General features: G+C 36.4%; 1 protein-coding gene across 3 annotated transcripts in view; it reads left to right on the forward strand.

The window, feature by feature from the left end:
- The window catches only part of CEP350 (centrosomal protein 350), a 160457-nt gene that overhangs the window by 41600 nt on the left and 98488 nt on the right, over positions 1–20369 (forward strand). For 2 of the 3 annotated variants that reach the window (XM_027868604.1, XM_027868605.1), the window contains exons 8-11: positions 3305–3418; positions 10959–11105; positions 12794–13455; positions 14086–14207. In XM_027868604.1, coding sequence (XP_027724405.1) covers positions 3305–3418; positions 10959–11105; positions 12794–13455; positions 14086–14207 — 1045 coding nt within the window. The remainder of the gene's footprint in view (positions 1–3304; positions 3419–10958; positions 11106–12793; positions 13456–14085; positions 14208–20369) is intronic. The other variant, XM_027868606.1, reaches the window with a different exon arrangement.

Below are 20369 nucleotides of genomic sequence, written 5' to 3' on the forward strand. Positions count from 1 at the left end.
AAACTGGCAAGGTAGAAACCAAGCTATTTTAAAATGCTGAGTTGTACTAGTCTTCTGAAAGAAATGAGTAAAGTATATTTCTTCTAGATCTTTTCTATCCTTGAGTTTCTCAATAATCTGTCATGCTACTGGTGAAAAAATGCTCTGTTGAGATTGAGAAGTAGAAAGTAGATACATTATAGGGCAGAATTATAGTGGACAAAGGGCACAGGAAAATGGTGATAGGAGGGGGACACCCTTTTCCCCTTCATTCTCATCCCAGACCCTGAGCTGTCCCAAAACCCATCTGGGCTGCTTGACCGCTGACATGGTCTTAGAGGAAATGGGAATTACCAACGTTTCCTTCTAGTGAGTTGACAAACCACTAGGTCTTATCCTGTGCCTAACACATTACTATTACTGTCAGTTGATATACTATTGTGGTCTAAAGATTTTTGGACCTTGCCATCTACCCTAGCTGATGCACCCTTAAGACTTCTGGGCCTTTCCATCTCCCCATCAATTGAATTTGTTTTTGTATCATTTCCCTCACTTTTAGTTTGAACTCCTTGAGAACAACATCAGTCTTGTCTTGGATTTTGTAATTATATCTCACTGTTTAGTGTAGTGCTTGCACATAGTAATGAGCACATAATAACTGCTTTTTCATTCATTTATAAGATAAGGCATAGCAGGATCGTCATGAGAGGGCTAACACTTACAAGGAAGGTAGAGGCTATTGATTTCCTCGTTAAACAATTGTTTAATTTCTTATTTTTTTTAATACTTAATTATCAGAAACATTTTAGTCTTATCTTTATTTTGAAACCTGAAAAGTCAAGATAGCTTAATATCTAAGGTCAGGTGACTTAGAAAACTTCAGGATGATGACAGTTAACATTGGCTTTTTATTTTATCTCAGTTTTAAAAAGGTAACAGTTATTTCCTTCCATCTTTCTGTTTGACTGTACCAAAGTAAGTATAATAAAAGTGATTTTTTAAGTTGTTGATAAAGGTTTCTCTCATGGATTCATCATGTATTATAAATCCATAATGGGTTATAGAATTTATGAGGAATTTTGGAGGATTTTTAGGCTAATACCTCATGCTTTTTTGAAATTAACTATATGAGGGCTCTGCACAAAACCTAATTTTTTCTTTCGTCAGACTAAAGGCACTCTTGGTGGACCCTCATTGAATCTTTTGTAGGATTAAATTTGAGGTTATGAGCCTCAGTTGTATTGGGAGAATTCAACTAGATATAAGGAAAAAATTGTTTATAAAGATGATTAAAAATTAGAATAAATGGTAGAAGGATTTGTGAAGGTTCTATTCCTGAAGTTCTTTTCAGATAGATTAAACATTATTCTGACTTGGATGATTTATATATACAAATACCTGGAAGCAATAGGAAAATACTAAGTGACCTCCTAAGGTTGTTTTCCATTGTATAATACTAGAATGTTTACCAAATTTTAAAAACTGATGGTTTGGAGAATTGCTTTTCTAACATTCTGTCCATCATTTTAAAAACTTTTTTGGTGAGGCAGTTGTGGATAAATGACTTGCCCAGAGTCACACAGCTGGTGAGTGTTATGTGTCTGAGGTTGGATTTGAACTCAGGTCCTCCTGACTCCAAGGCTGATGCTCTATCCACTACATCACTTAACTGCCCCCATTTTAAATTTGATGAATATCACTAATTCTGCTGGTTTGTGTGTTTCTGTATCAAACTTTTTGTGTTATAGACTGTATATTAGAGATCATATTGGAGAATGCCAAGGAATGCTTGAGTTCACAGACCAGCACTAGAAAACACCAAAGTAGCGGTGGGGAACTTGCAGCCTGGAGGCCACATCTGGCCCTGTAGGTCCTCAAGTGTGACCCTTTGACTGAATCCAAACTTCACAGAACAAATCCCCTTAATAAAAGGATTTGTTCTGTAAAACTTGGACCACACCCAAGGATTTAGAAGCTTCCCCATCCCTGCACTAAAGGATGAAGATGATTTGTCCTTAACTCTTTTCTTACACCTTAAAGAAACAAAAACAAAACATTAAGTTTAACTTTGCTTTATTGTTTCTTATGTTTTGAAACCAAATGCTTTAAATATATTGTCGTTGAAATTGATAGCCATTAGAAAGTATACATTTGGGTGAACCTTCTAGGATTTTCTCTTCATAGACCAACTTGGAAGGAAGGTTATGTAGTGGAAAGAACATTAGACTAAGAGTGAGAAAATGTAGAATTAAGTTAGAAATCTGCCACTATTTAGCTATATGATGTTGGGCCTTCTTAGGACTTTTTTCGTTGTGTAAAACGAGCAGCTTAGACTAGCTGATTTCTTTTTATTTTATTTATTTTATTTTATTTTTTTATTTTTAGGCAGTTGGGGTTAAGTGACTTGCCCAGGGTCACACAGCTAGTAAGTGTCAAGTGTTTGGTCTGAGGCCAGATTTGAACTCAGGTCCTCCTGACTCCAGGGCCAGTGCTGTATCCACTGCACCACCTAGCTACCCCGAGACTAGCTGATTTCTAAAGTCACTTTCAGTTCTAGAGATCCATGAGTCTTTTTTTTTTTAACCCTTAAAATGCATAGGAAGTTTGACATAATTTAGGTCTCCTGATCCACATTGAAGTAGTATTTTTGTCTTAAATCTTATTAAATTCCTGATTCTTAGCAAATTGTTAGAAGTTTTGTCTGTATTACAGAAGTCCCCATCACTTAAATCTCCATTTTAGAAGCTAACTGTTTAGTATTTGTATATGTGTAGTTAAATGCATTCACTAGATTGGAGTTTTTAAAAATAATTCAGCTGTCAATTTATAGGTAAAATGACAAGATGTACTTCATAAGGAGAATGAGAATTGTTTCTCTGAGAATTACCTCATGAAGTTTGATCTCAGGATTTCAGTAATAGTTCAACTAGAGAATACTTTTATCTTAAAATAAACTAAGATTATATAAAGGTATAAAAATAGTATAATTATAGTTGAAAAATTAGGTGATGCTCCCATTGGCCTTATTGGGGAAATGAAATAACAAATTTTAATTCAACTCATGGAGTCTATTCTGTAGCACCTAAAACATTGACTTACAAACCTTTTCATAAAAAAAACAATTGGAACTGAGAATTGGTGGTGTGTCTTTTAAAAATTACATTTATAAAAATCAAAGTAATAAGTAGCCACAGCATAAAATTGGCTTTATACTTCCTGTGCTTTGCATTTACTTTTTATTTTTTTATTTTTATTTTTTTTAAATTTTCATTGGTATGATAACTATCATTGTCTTGTGTATGGTGTGTGATTTTTTGCCTTTCAGAAGATGTCTCAGTAAAAGAGAAGCCTACTGAAAAAAGTAAGGAGAAGAAAACAGTCAGACCAGTTAGAAAAGTACAAAAGGTAACACAGTCATCAAGTCCAGATTGCAAGTCAGGTTAGTATATGTTCTCTCATCAGATCTATACTGAGAACACATCTGTTGGGATAGGTTAGCATGGGAATCAATGAAGGAAACAAAGTATCATGAGTTTTGATCAGTACTGTTCTAGGTAAATCAAGGTAAATTACCTTCCTGACTTGGATAATAACTTCTTGTCATTCGCTTTATATGTTTGGAGCAATGTGATTGGTTTTAACAAGGTCGTAAAATAAAAACATATAGTAAACTTTAAAAAGCTGTGGAAAAAAATGAAAATGATGATTTTATGTATTTGAACTCATGTTAACAGGTATCAGTTCACTATGTTATTCTCTTAAACTTGTAGCATTTATCACTTGTGCATAATTTTGTTCATTGAATATCTTTTTGGGGATTTAAGGAGAAATATGGACAACAACAAACACTTTGTGATTTGGAATGTATTAGGGAAATCCCATAGATAGCACATGCTTGAATAGAGTAGCAGAAAATATTCCTACAATGGGGACATTTTCCATGTTAATGAAATCTATAAGTGTACATTTGTAGGCCTCTGCCAAAATTGGACAAGCTCCTGCACCTTGCTGTCTAGGGCTATAAAGCAAAGGTGTCAAATAATCACATATTTACCCCATAGTTCTCATGGGATCTGTTTCTTTGATAGTAAAATTCCTCTTGGAAGTAGCCAAGTATCAGAGTTAGTGTTGGGAATTTGCACATAGGTATTTGTATCCCATTGGAGGCCTTCCTTCCTTCGCTTCCCTTCCTCCTTCCCCTTTCCTCTCACTTTATCTCTGCAGTGGTGTCTGGGATACTTAGATTTGTGTCCTGCCCTTAACATTCATTAGCTGCTGAGGAGTCTGAAGTTTTATTGATTATATAGAGAGAGTACAAGACACCCTTAAGTGTCACATATAACTCCCAAGCTCTCGTATGATTTCTTAGAGTTATTTGATTTATATAATATCCTAGAAAAATGCTTTTTTTTTTTTGATGAGGCAATTGGGGTTAAGTCTAGAAATTCTTGAGTTCTTTTTCTGAGATTCTTTGAAGAAAACATAATTAATTAGCTTTTAAAGCATTATATAGATGTTGGCTCTTAGCCAGAGACAGTGTAATGTAGTGGGAAAGATTGCTGCATTTGGAGTCAAGAGGAACCTGGGTGTGAATCCTGTCTTTGGGTAAGTCGTTTGGTCTCTGTGAGAATTGTCCTCTTCTGTAAAATGGATTTAAGTAAACCCCTTGTACCTCATTCACAGAGTTGTAGTCAGGCTTGACAGAGAGGCTGTATGAACCATTGCAGACTTTGATGCACTGCACAGTTGCCAGTTGCTGCTGTTTCCACTCCTCTCACTCCTCAATGAACCCTTTGCAATCTGGCTTCCAACTTCAAGTGAAACGACCCTTTTCCAAACTGACCACTAAGCTCTTCATTGCCAAATCTAATGGTCTTTTCTCGATCCTCATACTTACCTGCCTGTCTTCTGCATTTGACAATACTGACTACTGTATCCTGTATACTTTCTCAGTCTTAATTTTCATGAGACTACTGCCTCTTGGTGGTTCTCCTCATCCACTTTTGCTGACATATCCATATTATATCTCTTATCTGTGAGTGTTCCTTAAGGTTCTGTACTAGGTCTTTTTTTCCCTTTATATTCTCTGTCTTGGTAACTTCATCAGATCTCATGGGTTTAACTATTATCTCTATGCAGAGGGCTCTCAGATCTGTGTAACTAGCCGCTGTATCTTCCCTGATCTTGAATCCCTTGTCGTCACTTACCTGTTGGACTTTTCAAACTGGATGTTCCAGACACGTTTCTAATTCAACATGTCTAAAATTTGACTCCTCTTTCCCCATAAAACTTTTTCTTTTTTTGGTAACTTCCTGTCTGTTGAAGCTGAGGGCCAGGTAGGTAGTACAGTGGTTAGAGCACAGAGCTTGGAATCGGGAAGACTCATGTTCCTGAGTTCAAATCTGGACTCAGACCCTTGCTAGATGTGTGACCCTGGGCAAGTCACTTAACCCTATTTGCCTCAGTTCCTCATTTGTAAAATGAGCTGGAGAAGGAAATGGCAAACCACTCCAGTATCTTTGCCAAGAAAACCCTGAGGTCAAAAAAATCTGGGGTCACAAAGAGTTGGACATGACTGAAACAAACAAAAAACAACAAAAATTTGTTGGAAGTATCACCATTCTTCCAGTCTTACAGTCTTGGCATCATCCTGGACTCCCTACTGGCCTTCACTCTACACAGTCAGTCATTTGGCAGATTTTGTCATTTCTGCCTTTACCACATCTTTCACATCCCCTTTTCACTACTCAGCCACCAGCTTAGTTGAGGCCCTCATCACCTCTCACCTAGATCATTCAGAAGCCTCCTAGTTGGTCTGCCTGCCTCAAGTCTTACCCTACTCTGGGCCATCTTCCACATTTCTGCCAAAGGAAATTTCCTTAAATGCAGATCTAACTATGAGACTTCCTTATTCAACCAACTCTAGTGACTTCTTATTGGCTCTGTGATAAAATATAAATGTGTCTCTTTAACTTTGCAAGCCCTTAGCAGCCTGGCCCCAGCCTCTTTTTCCATTCTTAGTGTTCCTTACTTCGTGTCTTGCACTCTGTGATCCAGCCAAACTTGCTTTTTCTCTGTTCCTTACACGAGATGCTTCATCTCCCATTTTCCATAACTTTGTATCCTCTACTCACCTTCCCATAGTACCTTGCATTTAGCTACTTTGTCTCCATTTTTGCTTTCGCTTCATATTTATGCTATATATATTTTTATACTGTAGTCTCCCTCATTAGAATGTAAACTCATTGCAAGTAGGGAATGTTTTATTCTTTGTACTTGTATCCCTAGCCTAGCACAATGCCAGGTACATATAGTAGATGCCTAATAGAAATACTTGATAGATTAAATGATCGGTGAGGTTCTTTCTGGCTTTAAAGTTGTGATCTTGTTTCCTCATTTTCTTCTCTTCACCAATTCTGTTTGTTAACTTGTTCTAACTTTCCTTCTATTTTCTTTTTTTTTAACATTTAAATTTTATTATTAACCATTAAAATCACAAACATTGTAGTTTACAAAGAACAAAAAAGAGAATTGAATATGAAACTGTAAACTTCTGTTATGTAGCTTTTTTTAAAAAATTAAGTTTATATTAAATTTAACATGGTAGTAACAAATGGAATTACAGCTCCTGGGCCTATCTTTACCCCCAGTAACAAAATTAACTTGTTTGTGTCCCCTTTGAACTTTTTTTTCTGTATTTTTCTGTATTGTTTTTTAAATTGCTCATTTCTTATTTACATCTCTAACATTTTCCAACAATTCAGTGACTAGATTGCTGGGCCTGGAGTCAGGACGATTCATCTTCCTGAGTTTAAATCTGGCCTCAGACAGTAGCTGTGTGATCCTGGGCGAGTCACATAACCCTGTTTACCTCGGTTTCCTCATCTGTAAAATGAGCTAGAGAAGGAAATGGCAAGCCACCCCAGTATCTCTGCCAAGAAAACCCCAAAAGAGGTCATGAAGAGTCAGACACGGCTGAAAAAAATGACTGAACAACAGCAACAACATCAGGGGATAGTTGCAGATAGCATAATAATTAGAAAAAGAATTTATAAAAATTTAAAGAATCATGTTTTGAATGCAAATTAATGTAATTCGTAAATTTTAAGAATGGGCAGAGTTTAACGTTTTTCCAGTGATATGAGTAAAGACTTGTCTGAAAGGCAGTCATTTTGGAAGAGGCACAAAAATGACTAGATTTAGCAAATACTTGCATAATTTTGCAACTGCTGTTAATTGTTCTAGGTGGTGTAATTCATTTCAATTCAACAAACATTTATTAAGCACATACTATGGCATAGACTACTATACAAAGTCCTAGAAGATACAAAGAAAGTAAGACATGGTTCCTGCTTTCAAGGATAATAGTAAGAAGGTATAGTTGATACACTAATAATTATAATGCAAAATGGAATGTGATGTATAAAAGAGGTGTCAGCAAAGCATTATGCAAGGATTGAGAAGGGTTGTATCAGGTATGGTTTTATGAGAGTGATATGGCATTTGACCTTAATCTTGAAGGGAACAGTAGAATACCTATAGGTAGTAAAAGGGAAAGTGTAGCAGATTCCAAGGATTTGCAACAGATGAGGTTTGAGAGTTACTAGTTGGTGAATGGCCTTGAAAGAGTGATAGCAGAGCCCAACAATAGATCCTTCAGTGCTTTGTGCTCAGACTGGAAAATTCCCTGGACAGGTCCCTGAATAAAAAGACCAGGCTCTCCTGGTTGGGTAGCAACAGAGTCATGTAGTTGCCTTTTTTAAAGGCAAAGGAGGAATTGAATGGTCCCTCTGGACAGACATTACTGACTGTTTGTAGTTCCAAGGTTTTTATTTCCCTTGAAAATTTCCTTTCTGAAAATACAGGACTAACACCCAGTGGCAAGAAGTTCAGCAAACAGGAAATTTCCATTGGGCTCTCTCAGTGATGTATGGTAACAGTTATGGTGTCAGCAATCTCACTCCCTCTTACCTCCCCTGAGGGAATGGTGGAAAATACGTGCCTGGGAATGGGGACTATGAGGATGGGGAACCTTCTTAGTGGAAATAGCTTATTCTGGTCTGCCATGGTTGGATAGCAAAGCAAGATATGCTACTGTCCCCACTGTTGCATGGGAATCAGGCATTTCTGATAGCAACTCTTTGGGTTCCATAGAACACAGCAGCTTTGGTAAGACTTTGATGGCTTCAATGGATTTTCTGAGTAGTCTGACAGTTTCAACGTCCTAAAAGTCCTGGAGCGGTCAGCAGCACCATAAGCAGTGTGAAAGTGATGCAGCTTTAAATGGATGCCACATTTAACCTCTTGTGGTTGTTTACAATCTGAAGTATGGTGGAAACTGTTGCCTTTTCACCTCTTAAGGCCAGTCTCAGCTAAGAGATTATTTCTAAGCTTGTCTTTTAACAAGTACTCATACAACAAATGACAAAAGATACTTGCACCTTATACTAATTTCTACAAAAACATAATGAAAAATACTAGCTGCAGACCTATAAAAGAAGCAATTTTGCTTTGAGTCTCCAAAACTCTGGAGGATTCTTCAAGATAAAGATAGAGTATGCACTTCAAAATGTATCTCGAATAAATCTCATTGACAAGAAAATTTCTTACTTGGTCTTATAATAAATGCTACTCGAAAAGATTTTTCAGGAGGTAAGAATCACATTCTGAAAGATTTATACCTGAAAGAGCATGAGGGGTTAGCAGAAGTAAATGATTAGTATCCGAGATACTAATTCAAACCAAGCTCTTTGAGTCCTCAGCTCCCTGACATAGCAGCCTGTATATATACAACTTGTTTTTTGAAGAAAATTCCTTCCAATGGAAATATTCAGTATGTAACAGTTTGAAGAAAGCAAAACCTTTTTACTGCCTAGAATCTTAAAATGAAATTTTAAAATAGTGATATTTGCTAAGTAAAAATATTTTTTTATCTTTGAAGAAAATTTTACATTTTTCTACACATTTGTTACCAGAACCTGGAAATCATAAACATCCTTGAGGTGATAAACAGAAATTCTCACCTACCAGTTAGGTTACCAGTTTCTGTTAGAATTAGTCATGGGTAAAAATAGAGTCTTTGAAGAGCTAGTTTTTTATTTATTTTTAAGTGTACTATTTTCTGGCCACCCCTCATTTGCCATTAGCAAATGAATACTTCTTCCACAAACTTCTTTAGTTTTTGTTAAGTAAATAGCTAGGCAGAAGCCTTGAAAAGGAATGGACTGTCAGTTTAAAGCTTGGGGATACCTTATGTTTAACAAATTTGCTGGACCCCTATTCTCTCGGGTAGCTATTGGAAATGAAGGCTTCTGTGGCCTGCCTCTGGGGCTTATTCTGTGGTAGCAGCACAGACCTACTGATCTCAAATATTGGGGAGGAGGAGGGGACACAGCTTTTCTTCAGATGTTCTTCAGTGTCATGACTCATTCATTGACCTTTTGTTGAAGACAAATAGAATTAGACATTCTTAGAAGAGGTTCCAAAACGATGTCACAAAGTGTGAATATTTTCAGTGCCAGCCTAGTCTGCCTAGTTGTTTGTTTTATTTCAGGTGACATACTGTGGCTAAGACAGGATAATGTCAGTATGGAGATACCTGATTTAAATGCCATGATGCTTGTGTGGAATAGGTTAAAATGTTGTACATTGTATTTTTAAAATACACTCTAACTAAAAGGTGAGGGAAATCCTGAAGGTATCTCCCCAAAATATCTTAATCATAACTTAAGCTGTTTTTCCCTAGAATATTTTACTTTTAAATATCTTTCTGGAGGCACTTCAAAATCTTCTGTTTGAGCATAAAACTGTGTTGTGTGTTGTGGAGTAAACCTAGGATAACGTGACATTTTCCTGTGTAATTTTGACTTTCATAAAGCAGCACTGATGGGTAACGGTTTTATTCCATTTTAAACTTTGTTTTATGGAATATCCAAATGAAAACTTTCTCCATGTCCCCATTGAAGAATAGGCACTTCTAAAATGGCAGGAGCCAACAAATCCATGTAGACTTTTGTAATATTTTGTCAAATAAAGTCCTCTGAATAAAAAAAAAACCAAAATAAAACAAAAGAACATCAGGTTATAAGTGAATGTCACTTTTTCCCATAAGTAACAAATTGTTCCCGGAAATGAAGAACTACAAATAATTGCATGTCACGTTTGGTAACTTAGCTAAAATTGAAGATGAGCTTCTTCCCAGATTTTTTGTGTAGTAACATAAAAGCATAAGAGTCTTTGGTGGTATGTCTCTCTTTAAAGTTCCTGATAGGCTGTTTCAAGTTAGGGACAATGTCGCAAAATATTATTCCCTGTCTCGTTCATAAGTATAACGTCAACAAATGTTTAATTGGATCATATTCTAAAGTAAGCACAGATTGTTTTAACTTTTAGAATAGATGTTGATCTTTATTTAGGCATCACTTCCATGAAATTCTTTTTATTGAACTTATATAAAATTTCTTAATAAATACAAACAATATTTATTAGTTATGAGAGCAGCATTTTAAAAATCTTGACACAGTACTTATTCTATTTAACATTTAGATTTTACTTGGATTTTCTCCCTAATCTTCAGGATTTATGGAAGCATTATACTTAAAGAGGATATTTGATGCATTACTTTCTCTTTTTTTTAAATTCAGTTTTATTTTCAGTTCTGAATTCTCTCTCCCTCCTTCACCCAGTGAGAAGGCAAGAAAAACAAAACCCATTACAAATATGTATATTCATGCAAAAAAAAAATTCCCATCATATCTATGACGTTGTTTTCAAGCTACTGGTTTAATTGATGATGAAACAAGATTTAAACATATTACCCTTAAATCATTTGGGTATTTGACATACAGATGGAAATCATCAAATTTGAGCTTCTTGTGGACAGTGGATAAATATAAGACAAATTGCTAAGCCCATGTGGCTTAATAGATACATGTTTCCAGAACTAAGTACTTCAAATTCAGTGTTACTTTGTGTTGTAGGTGGTAGCCGTATGATAAGTACATCCTCTTGGAGAGATGGACAAAAGTTAGTAAAGAAGATTTTGGGTCCAGCACCCAGAATAGAACAAAGGGAGCGAAGGACAGAGTCAAGCGATAGAAATGGAAAAGAGAAGACTACTAAATCTGGTGAGCTGTTACGATTATTATAATAGGGGAAAGGGCAATTGAATTAGCTTTAGAAATTCACATACAAACACTCTTTTTTATGGTAAAACACTCATGTGGGAGTATTTGAGACTAGGGCATTATAGTAGTTTGGAGATATCCAAAAAAGAATTTAATTTGATCTCGTCTGGGGTGGTCTTGTCCAAAAGAAATGATGTAGGTAGTGCTTTCTTCGATAATTTTCTTTACCATTATCATCTTTATTATTTTTATTCCTGTATCATATATGAACATAAAAGCACTTTATGTTGTTGCCAGGGTCTTGACTGAAATTTAAAATAATAGGTATTTTACATTTAGTGAGCATATGTTCTAGCTTTATTTAAGTTTTAAAATATTCACATGTTAACTATTATTTCTAAGCTACAAAGACTTCCTGAATAGGAATATTATTTAATTTTAATTTCAAGAAAAGATTCTGGAAGAAATGAAATAGTTGTCTACATAGAATAGTAAATGCAGGGTGTCCTAGAAGTCTTGGTGCCACTTTAAGCTTAATAGCTTAAAACGTCACTAAGACTTTTGGACCACTCTGTATAAAATAATATATATGGGATACATATTTTTTTCAATGTAATATTTTCAACCAATTCTGTAAGTAGACAGATACATACACATCCTAAGAGCCTAAAGGGTTTAGCATGACACTGGATACTTAGAATGCATATAAATAGGCATCCATCCATACATGCATGCACACATACATAGTAATATGCCATTTGTTTCCATATTAGTATGTGCCTGTGGGCAGGGTAATGGTGGTGGGGGTAGTAATGATGGTTATGTATTTATCTGTTTTAAATACTTTCTCTTGAAATTGTAGCCATTCTCCTTTTGTTCTGTTCTAAGTACGTTGAAAGTTAACCCCATTTAGAAATTGTCCAGTTCAATTAAGCAAGCAATTTATGAAGTATCTCCTGTGTAGAAAGCACTATGCTAGGTTCTGAGTAAAAGTATAGTTAAATAAGGGACATTCTTTTCCATTGTGAAACTTAGTCTAGAAAGGAAGATATTACAAATATAAAATACTATGCAGTGAGAGTTTAAGCAAAGTGCTATGTGAGGCCCTTCCTTCACAGAGCATAATTTAAAATTTAAGCTATTCCTAGAAATAGAAACATTTGTTTTCTGCAGGTATTATTAAAACATAAACATGATTATATAGGTAAATTGGGTAGCTGGAGGTTCGTTTCAATTTTTTTGTGCCAGACATGAAATTATGACAAACTTTTAAAGAAATGTGACTCTTTTGGAAATTCTGTGGCATATTGATACACATTTCATTCCCTAAACTTGGTGCCATTTTATGTGGCTTTGTTAGTATTTTAGACTTTTACTTAAAGAGCGCTTCATTTGGTGTCTTTATGGTTTAGCTTTGGCATGTAGATGCATGTTTATGTTTGCAAGGGGTAGATGTTTTAAATGCAGATGTTCCAAATTTAATTTTTAAAAAGTTGTTCTCTCCTTTTTTCTTTTGCAAAGAAGCTAGCATTTCTCTTTCCATTAAGACTTATAGATGACTTTTCATTGGTTACTTGACTATGTGCCTGTGAAGATGAAAAGAAATTGCCTACTTTATTTTTAGTGCAATAAATTACTAGCAATACTTTTTATAATATACTACTGTACTAATAATCTTTATTTTGCAGTTGGCCAAATTGGAAGAGCAGAATCTGATCCTAGATTGGATATGTCACATAAACGTCGTCATCCACGAAACACAGAACGTTCACGAAGTAGGGTTCGGCTTGAGAACAACTTCAAGAAATTGCCTGCCTCTCTCCCAGATAGTAAACCAGAGGAAGACACTTTAAATAAGGACTTTTTGCCAGTTGAAATTCGTGGAATTCTTGATGATCTTCAACTAGATTCTGCACCGCAAGCTATAAAGCAAGAAACTGGGGATCGGCAGAATCAAAAGCCTGTGGGACCAGCCCAAACTTCTAGGAGTCATAGCCCTGTTAAAAGAAAACCAGACAAGTTAACAGCTAATGAAGATCCTCCTGTTATTTCTAAAAAAAGGCACTATGATACAGATGAAGTACGCCAGTACATTGTAAGACAACAAGAGGAAAGAAAGAGGAGGCAGAATGAAGAGAAGAAGGCTCAAAAAGAGGCAACTGAACAAAAGAACAAACGATTGCAGGAGCTTTACCGGAAACAGAAGGAAGCGTTTAGTAAAGTGAAAAATGTACCATCTTCTGAGCCTTCAGCAGCCAGGAGATTACAGGAAACTTACTCTAAATTACTGCTAGAACAAGCCTTATTAGAAGAGCCATCTCATCAACTACATGTTACACAAGAACCACAGGTAGTTTTATACTTTTAAGGATAAAAATATAGTGAGAGAAGAAATCATGTTTGAGAAAAGCTTGAGTTATTTTCTACTTGATATAAAATGACCTATAGCTCCTAATATTCCAGATGTCAGTCATTCAGAAAATATTAGGTAATGATAATGACCCCTTATGTATTAACTAAGATAGGGAAAGTTAGGGAATAAATAAAAGTAATGGAAAATAAAAACTAAAATTGAATTTTCTTAGGCTGGATATTAATATTTGTTTTCGTTATCAAGGCTATTAATTACATTCTGGCCAGGTTTCTCACAAAATCTTGATGGAGAAAATTACATTGTATTAATAATGAATGTAGTTTTGTGGCTTATTGTGCTATTATCTAGGGCATGGCTTATGGTAATATGAACATTTAACTTTGATCATTGTAATGTTTTATTTTATGATACTTGAATGAGAGCAAAATGCTGTTAATTGGTATTGTGTTTATTTAAACCTTCACTTAAAGGAAAACTAAATTTAATTGGTCTTCCTTTTAAATATATGCATACATATGGACTAAAGCTGAAGTGGCACCAGTTTTTTGTTTTTTTTTAAAGAATTTCCCATTTTGATAAGGTTAACATAAATTTGACTTCTTGTAGATAAGACCAGGATACCAACCATCTGGAGAATCTGACAAAGAAAATAAAGCACAAGAACGCCCCCCCAGTGCATCTTCTAGTAGTGACATGTCTCTCTCGGAACCTCTGCAGCCCCTTGTAAGGTAAGATGTGTAAAACAGAAAGTTGAATGTAACATTTAAAAAAAACTTTACTGCACCTTTTGTTTTTTACATAATGTTAATCTCCCTGTATTACCTATTCCCACCATTAATCCTTTCTCGTAACACAGATAAACAGATAAGTGAAACTCAACTGACAACTGCAATGTCTGATAAGGTATATGCCATTTCGTATCCATTGTGTAATACCCATTGTGTGACTCCCTTCCATGCCCCATCCCAATTCCCTAGTCTACTGAGAGGAGAGAAGTGTGTTTAATTTGTTCTTTGGGACTATTTGGTTATTGCCCTAATCTGAGTAACTCTGCCTTTTAATTTTGTCTTCATTGTGAAAATGTGTCTTTACTCTTTATATTTGCTTGGTTTCTTCTTTGTATCAGTTCATGTTTTCATGTTTCTCTGAGTTTTTCATATTTGTCATTTCTTGTGGTGTAGTAATACTCTGTTATAATGATATATGTTGTTGTTTAGTTATTTTCAGTTATGTCCAATTTGGCAAAGATACTGGAGTTGTGTGCCATTTCCTTTCCCAGTTCATTTTACAGATGAGGAAACTGAGGCAAAAGGGTGAAGTGACTTGCCCAGGGTTGTACAGATAGTGAGTGTATGAGGCTAGAACTCAGATCTTCCTGACTGTAGTCTTGGTATTCTATATACTACATTTCCTAGCATTCATTATAATGAAAGACTGTAATTTATTAAACTCTTACCCAGTCAGTAGATAACCATTTTCTTTTTTTAATGGTAATTTTTATTTATTTTTTTGTTTTCAACATTTGCTTCCAGAAGATTTTGAGTTCCAAATTTTCGCCCCATCTCCCCCCTCCCCCCACCCCAAGATGGCATGCATTCTAAATACCCCTTCCCCTAGTCTGCCTTCCCTTCTATCTCTCCCCCCCTTCTCTTATCCCCTTCCCCTTCAATTTTCCTGTAGGGCAGGATGGATTTCTGTACCCCATTTCCTGTATTTCTTATTTCCCAGTTGCATGTGAAAAATTTTTTTTAAACATGTGTTTTTGAAACTTTGGGTTCAAAATTTTCTTCCTTCCTCCCTCCTCACCCACCCTCATTGATAAGGCAAGCAACCAAATATAGGTTATATATATGCAGTTATGCAAAACGCTTCCATAGTAGACATACTGTGAAAAACTAACTCTATTTCCCTTAATCCTATCCTGCCCACCCATTTATTCTATTCTTTCTTTTGACCCTGTCCCTCTTCAGAAGTATTTGCTTCTGATTACTCCCTTTCCCAATCTGCCCTCCTCTCTATTATTCCCCTACTCTCTTGTCTCCTTCCCCCCCTATTTTCTTGTAGGGTAAGACAGATTTCCATACCCAACTGAGTGTGTTTGTTATTCCCTCCTTAATCAAATCCTATGAGAGTAAGATTCACTCATTCCTTCTCACCTTCCCCCATTTCCCCTCCACTGTAAGAGCCTTTTCTTTTCTGGTTCTTTTTTGTTGTTGTTGTTGTGGGATAATTTACCCCATTCTACCTCTCCCTTTCTCCTTCTCCTAGTATATTCCTCTCTCACCCCTTAATTTAATTCTCCAAATATGACCCCTTCATTTTCAACTCACCCTGTGCCCTCTATCTATTTGTATCTATATGTACGTACATGTCATTTTTCCCCCTCTAACTCCCCTAATACTGACAAAGGTCTCATGAGTTACAAATATCATTTTTCCATGCAGGAATGTAAACAGTTCAACCTTAATAAGTCTCTTATGATTTTCTCTTTCCTGTTCACCTCTTCATGTTCCACTTGAGTCTTGTATTTGAAAATCAAATTTTCTATTCAGCTCTGGTCTTTTTCATCAAGAATGCTTGGAAGTCCTCTATTTCACTGAATGACCATTTTTTCCCCTGCAGGATTACACTCAGTTTTGCTGGGTAGGTGATTCTTGGTTGTAATCCTATCTCCTTTGCCCCCCGGAATATTATATTCCATGCCCTATGGTCCCTTAATGTAGAAGCAGCTGAATCTTGTGTTATCCTGATTGTGTTTCCACAGTACTTGAATTTTTTCTTTCTGCGTGCTTGTAATATTTTCTCCTTGACCTGGGAACTCTGGAATTTGGCTACAATATTCCTAGGAGTTTTCCTTTGGGATCTCTTTCAGGAGGAGATCCATAGATTCTTTCCATTTCTATTTTGCTCTCTGGTTCTAAAATATCAGGACAGCTTTCCTTGATAATTTCTTGAAAGATGATGTCTAGGCTCTTTTTTTTGGTCATGGCTTTCAGATAGTCCAATAATTTTTAAATTCTCTCTCCTGGATCTATTTTCCAGGTCAGTTGTTTTTCCAGTGAGATATTTCACATTGTTTTCTAATTTTTCATTCTTTTGGATTTGTTTTACAGCGTCTTGATTTCTCATAAAGTCACTAGCTTCCAGTTGCTCCATTCTAATTTTTAAGGAAGTATTTTCTTCAGTAATCTTTTGGACTTCCTTTTCCATTTGGCCAATTTTGTTTTTTAGGGCATTCTTCTCCTCATTGGCTTTTTGGACCTCTTTTGCCATTTGGGTTAGGCTATTTTTTAAGGTGTTATTTTCTTCAGTATTTTTTTGGGTCTCCTTTTGCAAGCTGTTGACTTGTTTTTCATGATTTTCTTGCATCACTCTCAGTTTTTCCTCTACTTCTCTTACTTGCTTCTCAGAATCCCTTTTGAGCTCTTCCAAGGCCTGGGACTGATTCATATTTTTCTTGGAGGCTTTGGATATAGGAGCTTTGGCTTTGTTGTCTTCTTCTGGTTGTATGTTTTGATCTTCTTTGTGACCAAAGTAAGATAATATAGTCTGACTCTTTTTGCGCTGCTTACTCATGATCCCAGCCAATTACTTGAGTTTTAAACTCTTTGTTAAGGTAAAAGTCTGCTTCCAGAGTGTACTGTCCCAAGCTTCGGGGGTTTGTGCAGCTGTTTTCAGAGGTACTTCTAGGGACCTGAAAATTTTCAGTTCTTCCAAGGTGGTATGATAAGGGGCGAGGTGTTTCCTCTCCACCACAACAAGCTCTACCACACCAGCGTTCCTTCTCGCCCCAGAACCACCCCTCCGAACTGTGACCCAGATCCAAGCACTGGTAAAGCAAGAGATTACTGCCTCAGCACTGGCAAAGAGATCCCTGCAATCCCCCTCTGATCAGCTACTCGATTCCCCCTCAGTCTGTGGGCCAGAAGCTCAGGAAAAAGCCGCAGCCCAGGGCTGTGCTCAAGACTTGCAGCTGAGACCTAGCTCCTCTCTCACCGCAGTCACAGACTTTTCCCACTGACCTTCTAAGTTGTCTTTGGCGTTCAGGGGTTGAGAACTCTGGAAACCTCCACAGCTGCCTGTGATTCAGTCCTCTGAGGCCTGCTCCAGAGACACTGCGGTCTGCACTCCCACACCAAACTGCGCTCCTCTCCCTGCCCGGCACGATATACCTTTCTGATCAACCATCCAGGCTGTCTTTGACTGGAAATTTGTTTCACTCTGTCTTTTTTGTGGGTTCTGCTGCTTTAGAATTTGTTTGGAGCCATTTTTTTAGGTATTTGGAGGGGTTTGGGGGAGAGCTCAAGGCAGTCACTGCTTTCCCTCTGCCATCTTGGCTCCGCCCTCGATAACCATTTTCTTTTCAGATGTTTTGCTGCGACAGAATGCTGATATGAATATTTTGTTATGTGTGGAACCTTGCTTTTTATTATTGTCTTCCTTGGGGCATATGCTTTATAGGATCCCTCAGTCAAAGAGTAAGAACATTTTAATAACTTTTTGCCCTGTAATTCCAAATTATTTCCCAGAAGGATTGAAACTTTCATAATTCTACCAACTATTAGGGTGTCTGTCTTCCTATAGCCCTTCTAATATTGACTCTTCTAATCTTTTATCACCTTTAGAATTTGATAAATATGAGGCAAAACCTCAGAATTTTTATTTTTCTATTTTTATTAATAATTTTGGAACATTATGTAGTTGTTTAATATTGATAGCATTTTGATCTTCCTATTGAGGTTAACTGTAGTTCATATAAACTTTCTAATCTTCCTTAGAATTATTATACCCTGTTGTACCTTTGATGTCTAATCAGCACCTGAAACTTAATTTAGTAAAATCTGAAAGCAGCTCTAGAAGATCAGGTGCCCTCTCTCAGGTTCTTCTCTTACCATCAGTGGCACATTCTTGTGACTCCCAGTTTTGTAAACTTGAAGATCCCTTCCTACTCTGAATCAGTGATCCTATCACTCAAAAGGCCCCTGCAGTGGGAGAAGTGCTGGAGTGGAAGTACAGAAATCCACCTGAGCTCCTTCTTAGCTGCATGGTCATAGGCAAGTCATCTAATTTCTGTGATCTTGTTTCCTTATCTTTAAACTGGGAATAAGGATAGTTTTCTGGTACTTGCTATAATAGGTACTGTGTAAGTTACATTAAATGCTGTAGGTCTCTCCATTAGAGTAGGGATTTCTATGCTTTCCTAGACAGCAGACTATTATAAGCCCATGATATCTAACTGGAGATTATTAGGTGCTATTGGAGCTCATTCTCTGGATTTGGAAGACTCAAAAATCAAAAGGTTTCAAGCATAGAGAAAGATATCTTTAGAAATTTCTTAAGCAGAAAGAGAAATTTTTTCCTTGATCAAGGGTAATATTTAGTGACATGCAGACTACTTAAAATGTCTTCACAACTGCATTTGTATATTTTGCATCTTCATACATAGTAAAATTATATAGTGTTGTACAGTGCCTTGAGAGATAGATTTGGAGCCAGAAAGCCCTGAGTTCTGCTTCTTGTACATATGACTGTGTGACTTTAGGGTAGGCGCAACCTCTCAATGCTTTAGGCAGCTTTCCTGAGATTTCAAGTTTCATAGAAGATGCCAAACTGCATTGATAGAGGGAGTTTTTTCATATAGGTGTTCCCTACACCAATGAAAGCACAAGTCTAGTCCCTATCCCTGCCCCCTGTACTCAGTATATTTCCATTGTTGATAGAAAATGTTTTTATATTTATTGAAATCTTCCCTCCTGGTAACATCTACCATTTGGTCCTAGTTTGGCCAGTGGGCAACACAGAATGACTCTCCTTATGTCTGCTTGAAAGCCCTTCACATATTTGAAGAGAGGTGTACCGTCTCCCCTTCTTCTTTTTTATAGACTGACTTTCTCATTTCTTGAGTCATTGATCATATATCATGATTTTCAGACTCTATGATTACAGATATTCTTCTTTGGATGTTTTCTCTTATGTCAGTGTGCTTCTTAAAATGAAAATGTAATACTCAGAACTGAACATAGTTCTTCAGTTGTTTTCTGATGAGCACAAACTACTGTGCATCTTTACTTCCTGCCCGTGATTTGGATTTTATGTTTATATTAATACAACCTAAGATTGAGTTAACTTTTTTCTTTGAAGGCATATTATTGACTCAAGTTAAGCTTGAGATCAGTTAAAACACCCCAGATTTGTTTTTTCTTGAGCTACTACCATGCTCAGTCTTCTTTATCCACCTTTAACTGTACATTAAAAAGTAAAAATAAGACAGTACTGAATTTTGGGACTTCATAATTATCCCTGTTGAATTTTATTTTATTGCTTTTGACTCAGAGTTCATTCATGTCCAAATATTTTTGAATCTTAATTCTGTCTCACCTAGGTTTGAGTCATCCTTCAAATTTGACAACCATTTCTTCTATGTCTTTATCACAGTTATTGATAAAAATTTTGAACTGGACAGAACTAATAATAATAATAACTTCATTTGTATGTTTAATCAGTTTGCAAAGTGCCTTCCTAACAACAATCCTAAGAGTTATTGTAGATATTATCCTTATTTGATAGGTGAGGAAACTAACTCAAAGGGGCTGACTGACTTGCCTTAGTTTATACAGAGAGTGTCAGATCCAGGAACTGAACCTGCCCTCTTCTGACTAGAGGCCTAGTGCTCTTTCCTTTTGAGACCCTTTGCTGTTTTGGCTTTTCCATTTCTGCCTTTTGTCTACATCCTGTAGTGGACCATAGCAACATGAACACATTTAACATACTCATTCCAACATTTTTCTTTTTTGCTGTTTGCAGGTTATTCCTTCCCCCACACACACACACTCACACACTCTCTCTCTCTCTCTCTCTCTCTCTCTCTCTCTCTCTCTCTCTCTCTCTCT

This window comes from Vombatus ursinus, unplaced genomic scaffold (assembly GCF_900497805.2).
Source record: "Vombatus ursinus unplaced genomic scaffold, bare-nosed wombat genome assembly UNPS02014789.1, whole genome shotgun sequence".
NCBI lineage: Eukaryota > Metazoa > Chordata > Mammalia > Diprotodontia > Vombatidae > Vombatus > Vombatus ursinus.